The sequence below is a fragment of the Strongylocentrotus purpuratus genome, unplaced genomic scaffold (genome assembly GCF_000002235.5).
Source record: "Strongylocentrotus purpuratus isolate Spur 01 unplaced genomic scaffold, Spur_5.0 spur5_scaffold_11, whole genome shotgun sequence".
Taxonomy (NCBI): Eukaryota; Metazoa; Echinodermata; class Echinoidea; order Camarodonta; family Strongylocentrotidae; genus Strongylocentrotus; species Strongylocentrotus purpuratus.
The window spans coordinates 33,066,065-33,082,654 of NW_022145596.1; the positions used below are offsets into that span (position 1 = coordinate 33,066,065).

At 34.7% G+C, this 16,590-nt stretch overlaps 1 protein-coding gene across 2 annotated transcripts in view; it reads right to left on the minus strand.

Moving 5' to 3' along the window:
- LOC752047 (periodic tryptophan protein 2 homolog) overlaps window positions 1-16,590 on the minus strand; it is a 62,848-nt gene that overhangs the window by 11,843 nt on the left and 34,415 nt on the right. For both annotated transcript variants that reach the window (XM_030981217.1, XM_030981218.1), the window contains 3 exons: window positions 11,909-12,086; window positions 8,743-8,961; window positions 3,237-3,465 (listed from right to left, as the gene is read on the minus strand). In XM_030981217.1, the coding sequence (XP_030837077.1) occupies window positions 3,237-3,465; window positions 8,743-8,961; window positions 11,909-12,086 (626 nt within the window). The remainder of the gene's footprint in view (window positions 1-3,236; window positions 3,466-8,742; window positions 8,962-11,908; window positions 12,087-16,590) is intronic.

Below are 16,590 nucleotides of genomic sequence, written 5' to 3' on the forward strand. Positions count from 1 at the left end.
TATGTGCAATAGCAGAAAATAACTGCATCTTTCAATCATTACACCTACATGTAAATCGCAAACATATTGCAGTAAATTTGTGTACTATTCCATAATTGGTAAAGGTCACTGGAAGCGTATAAACTGTATGTTGTATCCTATTCATAAAGATGGGCTTAGTTAAAGGAAAACCAAACCTTGATAGACAAGTACATGTCCTCTAAAATCAAGCAGAATCCAAGCAAATGTATTTCAAAACACAGCATTATCATGCTCTTCTTAAGTAATTAAGCAAAAGTTGTATGTTTCAATTAAAATTGTATGCATACTTCACAGAATTTTAAGGGGTAAGTTTATTTGTTTGTCTTTTAATAGGTTTTTCCTGCATCACTGCCACTATTTTATGTCATATATAAATGTAAAATCAGTATTCACTCTGACTGCCAATATATCGTGCCCTATGGCTGTTCTACAAAGTACTCAGGAACCCAGCATTTCTTTGTACATTGTTAACAACACTCAACATGATGACAAATGCTTTCTAAATGTCTGTATGACATGCATGGAATCACCCATCATAATTTTCAAGCTAGTGTAACAATATAACATGGTCTATGCTGCCAAATGCCTTAAACAGATCAATAAATAATTCCCAGCAATTCTCTTTATTATTAAATTACTTACAAATAGAGTCAATACATTTATTAATGCCATGGCAACTGAATTACTGAATGATTATTCTTGAATCTAAACTGGTTTTCATTCAGAATATAGTGTTTAAACAAAAAGGAATAAAGTCTTCTTTGCAATATTTTAGAAATACTTAAGAGAATACAAATAATATTGATATTGGGCAATAATGATTAATTCCATGGACATTATATTTTTGTAATGAATGGGAACAATTAAAGACTACTCTGTACATGACACCAAATTCAGACTTGGGTTCCTTGCAGGCCCTATTCTATCCCAGCACATACAGGTGCGTCAAGTAGGTAACACATAAGTCGTCTTGTTTTGTAATGAGAGAGTGTACTTGAATGTTCAATATCTCTTTAAAGAAGTAATATTTGAACTTATTCTGAATTTGGAGGTGCACAGAATATCTGTTGGTGATTGGTACACTTAATAAGCTTGCTTAGAGTCGAGGGAGCTTACAAGTTTTTCAAACAATGATTAATAGCCCCCCTCTTTTTTAATAAGTGAGGATTCTTTGGTCATAATTATATACCTTTTAAGAAGGTCAAATATCTTAATTTTTCAGGGTCAAGGGAATAACAGCAGCTCGCACATGTACCGTGGTTAGAATTATCTTTTTTTATAAGTGATATTTTTTCTGTCATCATAAATTTTCACCAACAATAATTGATTTTTGATTATAACCCCTTTCTGGTTACTATTACTGATCATAAGTGTTGTATTTTAACTGTCACTAGATTCAATTAGGATTCAGAAGATACAACACACACTCTCCACTACACTGGGTGAAGTGGCAGCCAGTCACCTTGTAGAGGCCAGATCATATTAAACCAACCACAATAACAGTTGCCATCCAGTGACAACTGAAGAAAAGCTGCTGCCATCAACAAAGTCTGTAAAATAAAAATCTAGAATTTGAAGAAAAAATTTTCTTTGCACCTGGTAGCTGATCAGTAAGAGAAAAGAGGTTAAACATAGATCTCTGATCGGTTGCAGAGGGTTCATAATTCATCCCAAACTACGCAACCACCTGCCGACCGGTCACTGACGGATCACAAACTGGTTATAGATGGTTGGCTATTCTTTGCCCTACTATTAGTGCCTCTACAACCGTGTTTACACACAACCCTGGTTGACAATGTTTGTCACACGGAGGCTGTAGAATTGTGACTGAGTGCTGATGCTAGGGCTGCTGCTAGGGCTTGAACATGGAAAATACTGCATTCTCCATCAAGGGATTAAACCACAGTAACTCTTCTATTGGTCATCATACAAAATGTGATAGTGGCCTCAGACCAGTGTTTTTCAAACAGGTGCAAAACATCAAACATCTCTAGGGGTGCCGCAAGAGAAATCTAGATATTATTTTAGAATAACATTGACTTCATGACAACCAAATATTAGACATTTTTGCTTCTCAATAGGGATTGGGTATCTTTGTCTTAGATTCTAAACAAAATCCTGGATTAACTCATGCTGCAATCACAATTATAAACCTTTAGATCAGTCAGGAATCCCATGACATTTACAAGCCGATCGCTTGTCTGATTATCAAGATATTTATGATTGGAATTCGAAATTTCAAAAACCGAAAACCAGTCACTCAAAGATGTTTACTTTTTTGAGGCAATTCATGATCATTTTGAAGCACAATTTTTGTAGGGCTTCAATGTTACACCATATAACAGACACTGATAACACGTAGAGCCATGCATCTCAGATTTGTAAAACTGAAAACATTGTTAAACAATGCCTTTAAGAGGGTGGTGCGACTTAAAAAATGTTGTAAGCGATGCCTTAGACCGATCAACAAAACATGCCTGTCCCTAAATATCATGTATCATCTCACAAAACAAGAATGCTTCAAAGATTTCATTAATTCTGATAGACAGGTATTGGAAAATTGCAAGCAACTGGATAAATAAAGACCTTTAATGCTTCATCCCCTTCCCCAAACTACTCAGATGATCACCTGTCCTGAGGAAAACATCTGTTCTATTGATGTGTTCATACATACGTGAAGAGTTCGAGAATGACAGCCAAATGAGGTATAATAACTTCAATCTATATCATCCATTGAATAGACCAATTGACAATTCATATTTCATGCATCTTCCAAAACAAAGGATGCTTTTAATGACTAAAGAGATTTTCCTGATGCTTGGAACCACAAATAGATGCCATATATAATAACACGTAAATAGAAGAAGGGAAGAAACATACAGGAAATAAAATTCAAACTAGTCTATTGTTATTCAAACATATTTGTGGCTTACACCCAGTAAATAAGATTGATTGATCGATCTGTAATTGAAAAAAAAAAAAAGTCAGAAAAAATCTTGAAACCAGAGGGACTTGAACCTGCCATCTACTGCTTACCGGGCAGCAGCTGGTTCAAAGATTTTTTCTGACTTGTTTTTCAATTACAGATCAATCAAATCGATCTTATTTACTGGGTGAAAGCCACAAATATGTTTAAATAATTGAAATTTCTCCCAGGAAGCATTACATTTATAATAGTCTATTGTTGAAATGAAGAACAAACAAAAACTGCTTACATTTTGCCTATGGTATCAGTCTTTGAGATGAGTGCTTTCTGTAGAGCTGTAAGCATGGCATGATGGTTAGATGAATGTTTGAGTTTGAGTCTTGATCCATGGATGGTAAGAAGTCTCTCAGCCCATAACACATAGAACTCAAGATGAGGTGATGATGTAAGCTGCTCTGCTACATAGGACAACATCTTCTCTACGTATGTATCTGCTATACTGCTACATATCACATCCACTGCAAAACAAACACATCAAATATCAAATCATTAAAAAATAATAACAAACAAACAGAAGAACAAAAACAAACGAAACCCAAACAAAGGGGAAATAATTATTAATATGAATTGCGCAGGAATTCAGACAAGTGAGCGAAAATTCCCTAAAATCAGATAATGAAAATTCAATATAAATTATGCATATTTGAATTCCAAATTGCTGCTATTGATAAGAGAATTTGTACTGGATTATGGAGAAACCTCCAACTCTTTGGTACCCAAACTTCTTTGAGTTGGCACCCTCTTCATTTTAATCCTTTTGTGTGTGTACCGTACATATATTTAAAAAAAAAAAAATAGATGAGATACATTTTTAATAAAATTATATTGACACCAAAATTGAGCATACTGTAAATGCTGTCATTTTCAGGTGATTAATTTTTTGTGCACAACTTTGTTTTTCCATAATATATTAAAGGTAACTTGTATGTGATAAATGTAACATGATACCACATAGAATTCCCCAGATCATTGGAGGTCTCAAATTAAAATAAATTACAATTGCAGCTACCGGTAATATTGCACTTATTGAAGAGTTCATAATTTTTTACACATTATCTTTAATAGCAAAAAGGGTTTAAAAAATAGATGCAAGAAGTTCATAATGTTTTCTTACTTCACTTGTCCAGTTCTTATTACTCTCCACCAATTTGTTTCTCTTATTCTTTACTTGCATCCAAGTGTACTCTTTAATCATAAAAGTGCATTAATTTATGCAAGCAATGAAAACACACTGGCCATGTTTGTTTGTCATCATATTTTGACATTACTGTATATGATTTTTTTTGTTGGGTCTACCTACTACCATTAAGATTTAATATTTTGTAAACCCCCTTTCCCATTATGTAATCATCTCTTAGTGGTATACATCAAGGTATGCATATATATATAAAACAGAGATGTACACATACATATCTCAGGCTGAATAACCAGTATAAAGAAAAAGAATATAAGATTTTTTTTTTCAGTATTAAAAATAAAATTCCTTTCATGCTTGCATCTGAAACATCTGAAGAAAACCAAAATAAACATGGAACATGCCTAATTTTCTGATTAAAAAAGAAAGAAAAGCTTTTAAAGTAAAATTCCTGTTTATTCATGTCTGTTCTATCCTACAAAACTGAGACACAGAAGCATTTTGAGAAATAACTGGTAAAAAAAAAATGGACAACAGTCAACTCATCCATAATTAATATGCAGAGTTCCTATTATTAAAAAAGCATATAAAAAAAACCCTTTGAAAGGCGACTCTGGAACGCTTGCATTAATGAGAAATCGCGTAGCAATGAATATTAAGGATCTACCTGTCATCTCTATCTCTTCATTGCTAATCCGTTCAATTAGGAATATCATCCACATGAATTGTTTCTGAAGTTACTAAATTCATATATATATATATATGCACAGGTAAGGAAACTTCTATTCATACATGAAAATCTCAAAAAAGAGAGAATTCCTACAAGAGAACAGCGTATACATGTATGTATGTACCTTCATATGATGAAAAGAGATTTGCAATCAGGATGCATAATCCTGATTTGTGTTGTCATCCATACAGATAGTAAGGCTTAAAATACAAGATTTGCCTCCAGGCACTGTGTCCCAGCACAATGCAAGGACATCTTACATGTACAGAGACCCGAGTGGTCTCGCCTCATTCTACAAAGTTAATGAAAATATGGTGCTTTTGAGAGGGAATGCATTGACCTTTGAACTTGATCCACATTGACCTATATTTTCAAGAGATGTACCTGTGGTATGAATCTTGTGATTCTTCTCAACCCAAAGACTACTGGAACCAGGTTGTTCCTTTATCAAACCATGTTCATACGAACAGACAGATGGGTGGACAAAAGATAAGGACAATTGGTCTTAGAATTTAGAACTAGATGCATGACAACAATTTATATTCACCATAACCACCGACCAAGACTGTGTATTAGAATGATAGAAAATGAATTTTCATAAAATCACACACTGTAACATATAGTTTAAAATAGACTTGAAAACAGTGTTAACACACTGCCAAAACACACATTCTCATGCCAACAATACTATGTACTAATCTCATCAAAGACGTGTATGTCCACTGAGAGGTTTCTGAAATACAGTGTTCACTTATTAAAGTCCTTTCAATTCATACCTTATGATCCTCCTTCCAAACTGAACCAAATGACCTTGAATACAGTCACTTAATTTCAAAGCTCAACATCAATCCACCATCCTGTAGTTGGATGTGATTAACAAGCACCTCAAGCCTGCCTTGTTCAGATATGACACACAAAAAAGGCAGCAGTTTTTTGTTTATGATGACGTAAAGTGTATATACTTCTCTATCTGATAACATACATGTAGAGCAAAGTGAATATGAACAAGGTCTTTGTTGCACGCAGTTGCCTTTCATTTACATATAAAAAACACAAGAAGGTTTTCTAAAATAATTAGTGCAATGGTTTACCGCATCATATCTGAATAGGCCCGTCTTCACTATCTCGAGATTGCCAAATATCCAGCTATTTGAACTATCCCGATCGCAAACTATCCAGCTAATTTGCGTCTTCATCAGACCGAAGTAGCAATTAGAAGGATATTTGGTCAGGATTGTCATCCCAAGATATCTTGGGATAGTTTGCAAATTATCCCACTATTTGGCAAAATATCCAGCTATTTGTCCCGTGCGTCTTCACTAGACCGAAGATTCGCAATACACGATAACGCTGAGCAAAATATCTCGAGCTAATTTTTTAAGGTCGAGTTTCAAGTTTCGAGGTCGAATCTCAAGATAGTGAAGACGCGATTTGTTTCTTCGGGATTATTTCCCAAATAGCGGGCTATTTGGCAATCTCGAGATATTTGGCAATCTCGAGATGATGAAGACGCGCCTAATAAGCCTCGATGGCAGAGGTTAGCAGGCATCTGAATGAGCCTTGATGGCAGAGGTTAGTAGGCATCCAATCAACCGAACTGTACCATGAAATTATTCACCTGTAAGAAACTATCCATCGCAACATTTCATATCATCTCCCTCTTCAATAAAAGTTACAAATTGACTAGGTGCTGGAACTGATCACTTTGGAATGCTTGATTGAAACAGGTGATTGAAACAGGTGGTTTTATGGTCTCAATTATCTGCCCAGACATGGCAATATTGATCATAGGTAATGACATCAAGATTCAATTTTCAAGATAACCAATCTTTGTATGGTCATTCATGTCAAGATTGATTTGGTTCAGATTCTCTTCCAATGTCAAAACTCAAAATCTTTCTACATGTTTCTTTTATCTCTTCTTTTTCCTCTCACTCTATCTGATTTTGTAGCAGTAGTGTGTTATAAATTCAAATTTTGTTCAGGATAAGGTTTTGTGACATGATTCATAGATATAAGGATAGTAATTAAAGAAGGACAAGTAAATGAGACCCTTGTAAACCATGTAAGACCCCATTAAAAAAGATATTTTAATTATCTTTTTTTTCCCTTTTAACTAATAAGCTGGTGCATAACTAGCTGGAAGAAAATCACTTTTCCTGGCTCTTCCTATGTTTTTCCCCTTTCCCTAACTTTTTACTACCCCTCTGTTTAGTTTTCATTCATTTTATTTGTTCATTTATTTTCATTTATCAGTTATAATTGAACAGGGTTAAACTCTCTCAGTTTTAAAACTGTTTTTCTGAGAGGGCCTTTAATTCATTTTTCTTTCTAGTATGAATCATTTGAACTCAAACTATATATCTCTCACTCCTTTAAAAAAAAGTTTCAACCCTTTAAAATGTTTGCACTGTTAATTTTTTTCTAGGTATGGGCTGTGGGGTTTGGCTGTGGAGTTGGGTTGAGTGTTGGTGGGTGTGCATGTGTGTGCATTAATGATCACATGTTGAATTACAGCAGCAAGAGTTACTCTGATACATAATATTTGTAAATATATCATGGTCTGGGATATGTCTTCGGACTGTGGATCACATAACTCAAGGTTCGAGTCCCGCAGGGGCACTAGTGTTCTTTGACAATTAGACATTAATCAACATTTGCCACTCTCCACCCAGGTGTTTAAAGGGTAATGGTAGGACAAATTTTCTTGAAAACTGCGATCACCGTGCTTAATGGATATGTGCGCCATAAAAATAACCAATATCATTGTTATCATTATTATTATCATCATAAATTATCATTATCATTATAATTATATGATACCTTAAAGTAAGAACATAAAACTTCTATTGCATTATATTTGGTTTTCAATAATACAATTTATTATGCCTTTTTCTCTTTGAGGTGATGCATGCATGATTATAAATGGCTTTTATGATACAGGAATGAATTGAATTTCTTTTTCATCCTAATGTGGAGGAAAGGTAACGAGAACCGTCTCCAAAGACTTCTAACCTGCAGGTTCACAGGAGACGTGTCTTGTTTCATGGAGACAGGAAATTGCACTGCTATTCAAGTGGTCATGATGGGGCATCAATGACAGAGTGCTTAATTACAATACACAAACTAAAGATGACTGCATAGTAGTCAGGAATGAAATCATAATATTTACTAATTAACTTCAAACAATGCATCCATGCTGCAATGGGTACTCTTTATCTATCACACTCTTAAATGCTTATATAGTGAAACCATAACATCGAAAGTGATAAAAATATGCCCAAAATATATTAATTAGAATGCCAAATAATGGAAATAAAGGCGAACTCAAATGGTTCTTGAATATTATGATAACAAGTCTAAAACCTGCAATTTTGGAATTCAGCCTCTATGATCTTTGACCTACTTAACCCCAAATCTAATTAGATCATGTTCTTGTGGTAATATGTACTTTGGAAATAAAGATTTGATGAAACAATAACCAAGTTTGAAGTTCTGCGATAATGAGAAAGTACATGTAGGACGGACAATCCAAAAAACATAACGCCTCCAGCACCACCTTTGGTTGGCAATGCCAAGGAAATAAGGAAAGCCCCATCACTAGAATTTTTAAAAATCAAGACTGAAAACTCACTTGTTCATGTAGTATGTATAGCACAGCATTTACAAGCTCTTGCAGCGCAGTAGAATATATCCAGATTGTTATTGTGCTTTACTAATGAATATGTTATTATTATTATAAAAAAACATCAAGGAAAACACTACAAAAGTTTATACATAAGGACAGGTGGAAAAAGAGAAAGAAGAAAATATAAAAAGAAAGATGAATAAAAGAAAAATTAACAAAAGTACATCTAGAATCCTGCTCACCTTGTGGCCATGGTATTGCTTCGATGACCTGTCGTATTACTGCTTTCTCATTGAGTCTGAAGGCCATCATAAGCGCCTTGGACCACTCCTCTTGCTTCAAAGCATCAAAGACAACGGATGGAGTGAGGTCAAGGGTCAGGTCAAAGGGGTCAAAGGTTAAACTACTGTCTACAGAATATACAAGCAGGCCTTCAGTTGTGGTGGCTGCCCACTGGGAACCTGTCAAATAGTAACGGATCAGAGTACATGTATGCTATAACAAAAATAGTTGTAATAATAACATCAATATCAACATTAATACTACTAATAATTTGTTTACAAAGCCCTTTACAAAATTAAACTGATTGAATATTTGTGCAGCATAAAACGTACGACCATTCGGTACAATGGTCTGAAAATCAGACTATTACTTACTGTCTCTATAGCTCTTAAGTCGAAAAAACAACTAATAGTTGTTATTTTCCCACTTAAAGACATTTTCAAGCCCCCCTATTTTTAGGGAAGTTCTAAATTAATATTATCTTTCAAATGCTGTTGGAATTAAACAATTTCATTTTTTTGGCCTGCAAATGGGACATAGTACCTTTAAGAGTATGCTATCCATAATATCGTCGCTGTTTTCACGAAGTGACGGTAGTGAAAAAAATTTGCATTCACTTTGCGTACGATTTTCCTCACTACCGTCACTTCGTGAAAATAGGGAGGATATATGTTTAGTAGTATTCCAAAGGAGAGTAGGCACATGAGAAAAACATAAATCAATTACATTGTTGTACACAACAGACGGTAGAGTAGTCCATGAGTATGTCACAATTCACTAACCAAATTGTCAATCTGAGATTCACATAAATTTAGTGATCTTATAATTCAAACATCTCCCTGATTATTGGTCTGATATATTTCTTAACTTTCCATTCAGATTCTTTGATTTTTCTGCTTTTTTTTTTTTTTTACAGAAGTTGGATTGCCCTACGCTGTTACGTGTTATTAGTGTCTGTGATATGGTGTAATATTGAAGCCCAAAAAACTGTTTGAATCTGAACAGATTTTGACATGTGTGAATAGACCTACCTATGGCCGAGTATCTGACATGTGTGAATAGACATACCTATGGCTGAGTATCTGACATGTGTGAATAGATCTACCTATGGCCGAGTATCTGACATGTGTGAATAGACCTACCTATGGCCAAGTATCTGACATGTGTGAATAGACCTACCTACTGTATGGCTGTGAATCTGACATGTGTGAAGAGATCTACCTATGGCTGAGTATCTGACATGTGTGAATAGATCTACCTATGGCCGAGTATCTGACATGTGTGAATAGACCTACCTATGGCCAAGTATCTGACATGTGTGAATAGACCTACCTACTGTATGGCTGTGAATCTGACATGTGTGAAGAGATCTACCTATGGCTGAGTATCTGACATGTGTGAATAGATCTACCTATGGCCGAGTATCTGACATGTGTGAATAGACCTACCTATGGCCAAGTATCTGACATGTGTGAATAGACCTACCTACTGTATGGCTGTGAATCTGACATGTGTGAAGAGATCTACCTATGGCTGAGTATCTGACATGTGTGAATAGACCTACCTACTATATGGCTGTGAATCTGACATGTGTGAATAGACCTACCTACTGTATGGCTGTGAATCTGACATGTGTGAAGAGATCTACCTATGGCTGTGAATCTGACATGTGTGAATAGATCTACCTATGGCTGAGTATCTGACATGTGTGAATAGATCTACCTATGGCCGAGTATCTGACATGTGTGAATAAACCTACCTATGGCCGAGTATCTGACATGTGTGAATAGACCTACCTATGGCTGAGTATCTGACATGTGTGAATAGACCTACCTATGGCTGAGTATTTGACATGTGTGAAGAGATCTACCTATGGCTGTGAATCTGACATGTGTGAAGAGATCTACCTATGGCTGAGTATCTGACATGTGTGAATAGACCTACCTATGGCTGTGAATCTGACATGTTTGAATAGATCTACCTATGGCTGTCAATCTGACATGTGTAAATAGACCTACCTATGGCTGAGTATCTGACATGTGTGAATAGACCTACCTATGGCTGAGTATTTGACATGTGTGAATAGACCTACCTATGGCTGTTAATCTGACATGTGTGAATAGACCTAACTATGGCTGTGAATCTGACATGTGTGAATAGACCTACCTATGGCCGAGTATCTGACATGTATGAATAGACCTACCTATGGCTGTGAATCTTACATGTGTGAATAGACCTAACTATGGCTGTGAATCTGACATGTGTGAATAGACCTAACTATGGCTGTGAATCTGACATGTGTGAATAGACCTACCTATGGCCGAGTATCTGACATGTGTGAATAGACCTACCTATGGCTATGAATCTGACATGTGTGAATAGACTTACCTACATGTATGGCTGTGAATCTGACATGTGTGAATGGACCTAACTATGGCTGTGTATCTGACATGTGTGAATAGCAGACCTGCCAACCTCTGGAGTTCAAAAACTGTATTCTTTAGTCCCAAAAGTTGTATTTTACTGACAAAAGTTGTATTCTTGAAAATAAACACTGATTGTTACGCGGATTAATGCCTCTTACAGTTTCTACCCACAGGAAGAATTTTTTTTTAGGGTTAAAATCAACAATCGACAAAATCATACTGGTTGGCAGGTCTGGAATAGACCTACCTATGGCTGAGTACCTGACATGAGTGAATAGTTATACCTAAGGCTTTGAATCTTACATCGTCATCATCATCATCATCTTCAATATCATCATCATCCTCATCTGCATTGTCAATATCACCATCATCAAAATCCGTTTCTGCTTAATAAATGTGCTAATTTATTTTCATGAGTTTTGTCTGGGGCTGTCAGATTATCAAGCAATTTGCTTACAATGACAGTCCTTCTTCCGCAAATAATTTTAAATGTTTTATGTTTGAGGAAATTAAGTATTTATGTCGGTTTATCATTTCTTTCTTGAAAATAACAATTTATATATATATATATGTTTGCTTATTTATGATTCATTGTCAGAAAAATACTTATTGTACTTTATATTATTATTGTTATCGAAAAAACTGTAATCTTATATGAATGCAGAAGAAAATAAATCAAAATCAAAATCAAAAGACGTACCTGTAGCTGAGAATCTGACACAGGAAACATTGACCTCTGGCTTAAAGGACCTAGAACTCATGTCTCCTTTGGTGACCCCAGGAAGTGATATGGCCATCTGCTGACCATCTTCGCCCACATTCATATCGATCAGTGCAGAGTTTCCAAAGTCTGTTAAGTTCCGCCTACTCAAGAACTCCTGCAAGGGATGGAATGTACAAAAAATACTTGGAGAGTATTCATTCTTAATTAAGTATGTAATCATAAGAGAGAGAGAGAGAGAGAGAGAGAGAGAGAGAGAGGGAAACAAAATATAAAGCCCCCTTTAAACCACATTATACATGCATCCTATCTATATATAGATCTTTAAGTCTTTAGAAAATGTGATTGCTAGTCATCTAGGGAACTTGGTACAAGACAAATGTGAATGTGTCTCCAATATGCCCCCACCTATATTTGGTTAAGTTCACGGCTTGAATTATTCTTGGAATAACATGATGTAAACAAACAGGCTATACATACATGCAGAGTGAAAAAAGGTTTTAAATTGCTTGGGTTTAAAAGCCTCCTCCCCCCCCCCCCCCCTGAAATGAAAATACATGTATGCCCATGACTTCAGTGCCCCCATGCAAATTTTATAATGGGGAAAGTTCATAGGAAATTGTGTTTTTTAAGGCAAAAAATAAACTGCACTTTCATTGTTTTCCACAAGCGCCATTATACCTAGATACGTCACAGTCACCACTGGGTTGCTGTAAACGATTTTGATAGAATTACTGCAGTGAGAGCACCATCCCACAACAAAATAAAACAACATTCACAATAATAATAATATTCTTTTATTTGTAATCACAACTTTGCGAACACATGTCATCACTTGTCTCTCTACTGTGATGCATACTACATGTTTATAGTTACAGGTTTTAGCTTCACACCTAAAATAGCTTTAAAAAGTCATTGATTTGACAATAACAAGGTTAATTTTTAAAAAAATTTCATGTCAATTGACTTGCTGGCATTTGACATTTGACCTTTTAAAACTAAAATCTAAAGGTGATAAACAGTAATGCGTTGTTTGAAGTTCATAGCTCATCAGACAGATGGACAACCCCAGATTATAATGCTTCCAGCACCACCTTTGGTGTGCAGAGGCATAACATGGGCACTACGATGTCAATTTGTTTTCAAACCCAGGACAGTTTGAGACCACTGCTCAACCACTTAGCTATCATACCTCTTTACATTGTAAGCCTCAGTATTTTATACCATGTTGTTGTTTTTTGCATTATTGTGATTATTGTGATAAAGGAAATACACATTTGCTGCTTTTCCCCCTCAAAGAAGAAGAAGAGGAAGAACTGATTCCACTTGCTGATTTATTACCATGGACATTGATTGATTGACAAAGGCATCCTTGGTCTATTCAAGTAAAATTCAAGTCTGCGATTCTACTCTCTCATTTTATAGTCCTCCTCTCAATTACAATGTCCTCTTTTTTTTACCGCATGGCAAAGTACAATTAAGGTTCATCAAATGGCAAGTCATGTAATTATATAGGAGCTCAGCTCTGAAGCTCTTCGTTCATATTGTACTTTTAAACTGGACAAACAAAATGATGAAGCCAAGGCCAATTTCAATGCAATATCAGTCGGTAAGGGTTTAACATTAGGGTAAAATATTGCTTTAATTGGCATTCAAACAGAAACAAGAAAGCAAAATGCCCTAGTATGGGTTAGGATTTGAAGCATTTGGTTACCAGTATATATTTGAACTGAATTAAATTGAATTAAAGTTCATTTCATTTGTTCATTTGATAATGCAGCCAAGAATAGTAGATGGATGGACAAAAGTGAAAATGGATTCTTATACACATGATCACAGGTTTGTTGTAATTGTCAGAATCTGCTTTATCCATCAAATTTTGATCAATTTTAATGAAATACTTAGACGTCACACACTTTGAGCTCTGATTTTGTTAGGGTCCAACAGACTTTATCAGACTTCTTTGAATAGCGAGATACTATTAATAACAATATTCCATTGTAGTGCAGCACATTCATGTTTCACATTATGAATCTGATACACCATCTCTATGCACCTCCAGAGGACTTTGAACATTATTACCACAGCTGTAGATACAAGCACTACCAAGCTGCAGTGAACTTTCTTTGCACTGTTTACAAGTGAATTATGCACACATAAACAAGAGGTGATAAATAGTTGACATTCTCAAAAAGGTTATTTATTGCCATGTACAATGTTACACCATCAAACAGCTACATGTATGTGTGCACAGATTTGTACCAACCTCTATAACCCCTGCATTTACGCTTTGACAGGGACAACATCGACATCCATTTGGGATTCTTCAGGTTATTACATGAAAATTCATCAAATCCAAGATGAAGCATATACAGGTGGAACAATACAAGAATATTTTCTTTATTTTCCATTCTGATATCCCACTTGCTTCATGTACTTAAACTAAAGATTAAACCCGCCAAATTAAAGAGATAAACTTGAGTTCTAGTAAAAAAAGAAAAGAAATTCTCACAGAATCAAACGAAACTTACACTGAATGTTCAAGATTACAAATAAATGTCATTTGCCAAACAATTTTGGTAGAAAATGTTTAATTGCTGAGTAATGAGCATAGAAAGATAAGAAAATCAAGGTGTGGGGCCCCGACACCATTTGTGTAGTCCCATATACATCTTTCTGTGTACAGTGCTTGTTACTTTACCAAGACCAGGCCAAATTTATTATGATTTTGATGACTCCAGAACCTTGCAGTACACACCAATACTTACATGCTACATGATCAACTTTTTTTCCTGATCCATTCCACACCTTTTCTTTCACAATGCAATCGCATGACCAGAACTCAACTTTATCTTTAATATAGGTCTATAATAAGTTATATTGTCTGTTGTCAGCCAGAAAGACATGAACCCTGTATCAAATGTTAAATGAGTGAACACCGTTCTGGCTCTGAGCAGAGGATACATCATTACGTCATTTCTAAAAAAACTAACATACCTTTGCTCTCTTTCTTTTCTTCTTCTTTTTATCATCAATATACTTGAACTTAAAAAAAACATATCATTGTTGCTAAAAAAAAGAACGAGAATGTCAATGGCGTACATGTAGTGCTCATCCTGCATCCTGCTATAGCAATTGCCATGATTTTCATTTCTCTATTAAATTGGTTGGGTAATTTGGAAGAAGTAAGCATTACAAATTAATGCATTTTCATAAATTATCACAACTAATTTTTGACGCAACATGTCAAAATTCCCTGTACAATTCTGTGTATCTCACTTAGCTCTACACACTGAAACAAACAGATCAAAATAAGGCAATAAATGAAGGAGACGAAGAATCTGTTGAAATTATTAATAAATCTGTATTAATTATCATAATCAATATTTGAGAAAAAATTTCAACATCCTGTGTAGAATTTCTATATATCTATAAATTTAGCCCTATCAAAGAAACAAACTAAATCAAAATCGGTCAATAAATGATGGAGAAAAAGCTTTTTTTGTATTTCCTTGTTATTAGGTGAATAAATTTGCATAAATTTATGAAAGTCGTGTTTGATACAAAATGTTAATATTATTCTGTTCAGAAGTTCTGTGTATCTTCCTTAGCTTTACAAGATAAAGAAGAAGACAAAAATCAAAATATTTTTTTTGTGAATTTGACAAAATTTGCATAAAATAGAATAATTACTGAATTTAACAATTTTTTGTAGAAGTTTCCATTCCCTCACCTAGCCCTATCATATAAAGCAAACAGAATCAAATTTGGATGAGAAAAAAATGAAGGAGAAGCATTTTGAAATTGTGGATGAACAACGAACAACGGACGATTTCATGTATTAAGGGAGTAGTATCAATGATGAATTGTAAGTACATGTATGTTCTACACGTATAGTTACATGTAAGTATCATTTTTGTAAGCTTATAACTTTCATATTTAACATTTTTAACTTGTAATATATCTCATTAGTTGATGTTTATCTACCGTAGTTTATAAACAAACTTTTGATCATATAGTTTTGCTGTGTGCAAGGCTTGTAAGGGGACACCAATCCTAATATGAAGTTGGTTTAATAAAAGCAGAAAAATTAGTGAAATAGATCAATGAAAACTTTGAGCAAAATCAAAAACAAAAAAAGAAGTTAAGTTTTGAAGTCTGAATCAAGCAGACACAATTTTGTACCTTTGTAATGTATCTTGCGAGGTCCTCTTCCATTTGCTCTCTTTTTACAAAAATCAAAAATTCTATTTATTCTGTACAGATTATTTCATCATGCACTGCACATGCCCCCTAGATATAACAATTCAATGTTTTTTCACAACCCCTGTATGAAAATATATGTTCCTACATATACATGTATATACGTACATCAACAACTAACAAAATGGAAATTACTCAACTTTCTCTACACAGCAATGGAAAAGGTCCTAACAAAATATGTCACAGCATTGCCAATTTATGTTTGAATGATTACAACTTAAAAAATTAATAGCTTTCTTATTTCTAACAAATTTTGCTCCAACTTTTAATGATCTATTTCTCTTGCATTTCTGCTTTTATTCAAACCTACTAACTATCAGGGTGGACTTCTCCTCTAAGGTTACTTCCATAAAGTTTGATGCCAGGGCATCATGTCATACTTCGCATGGAAACTGCCG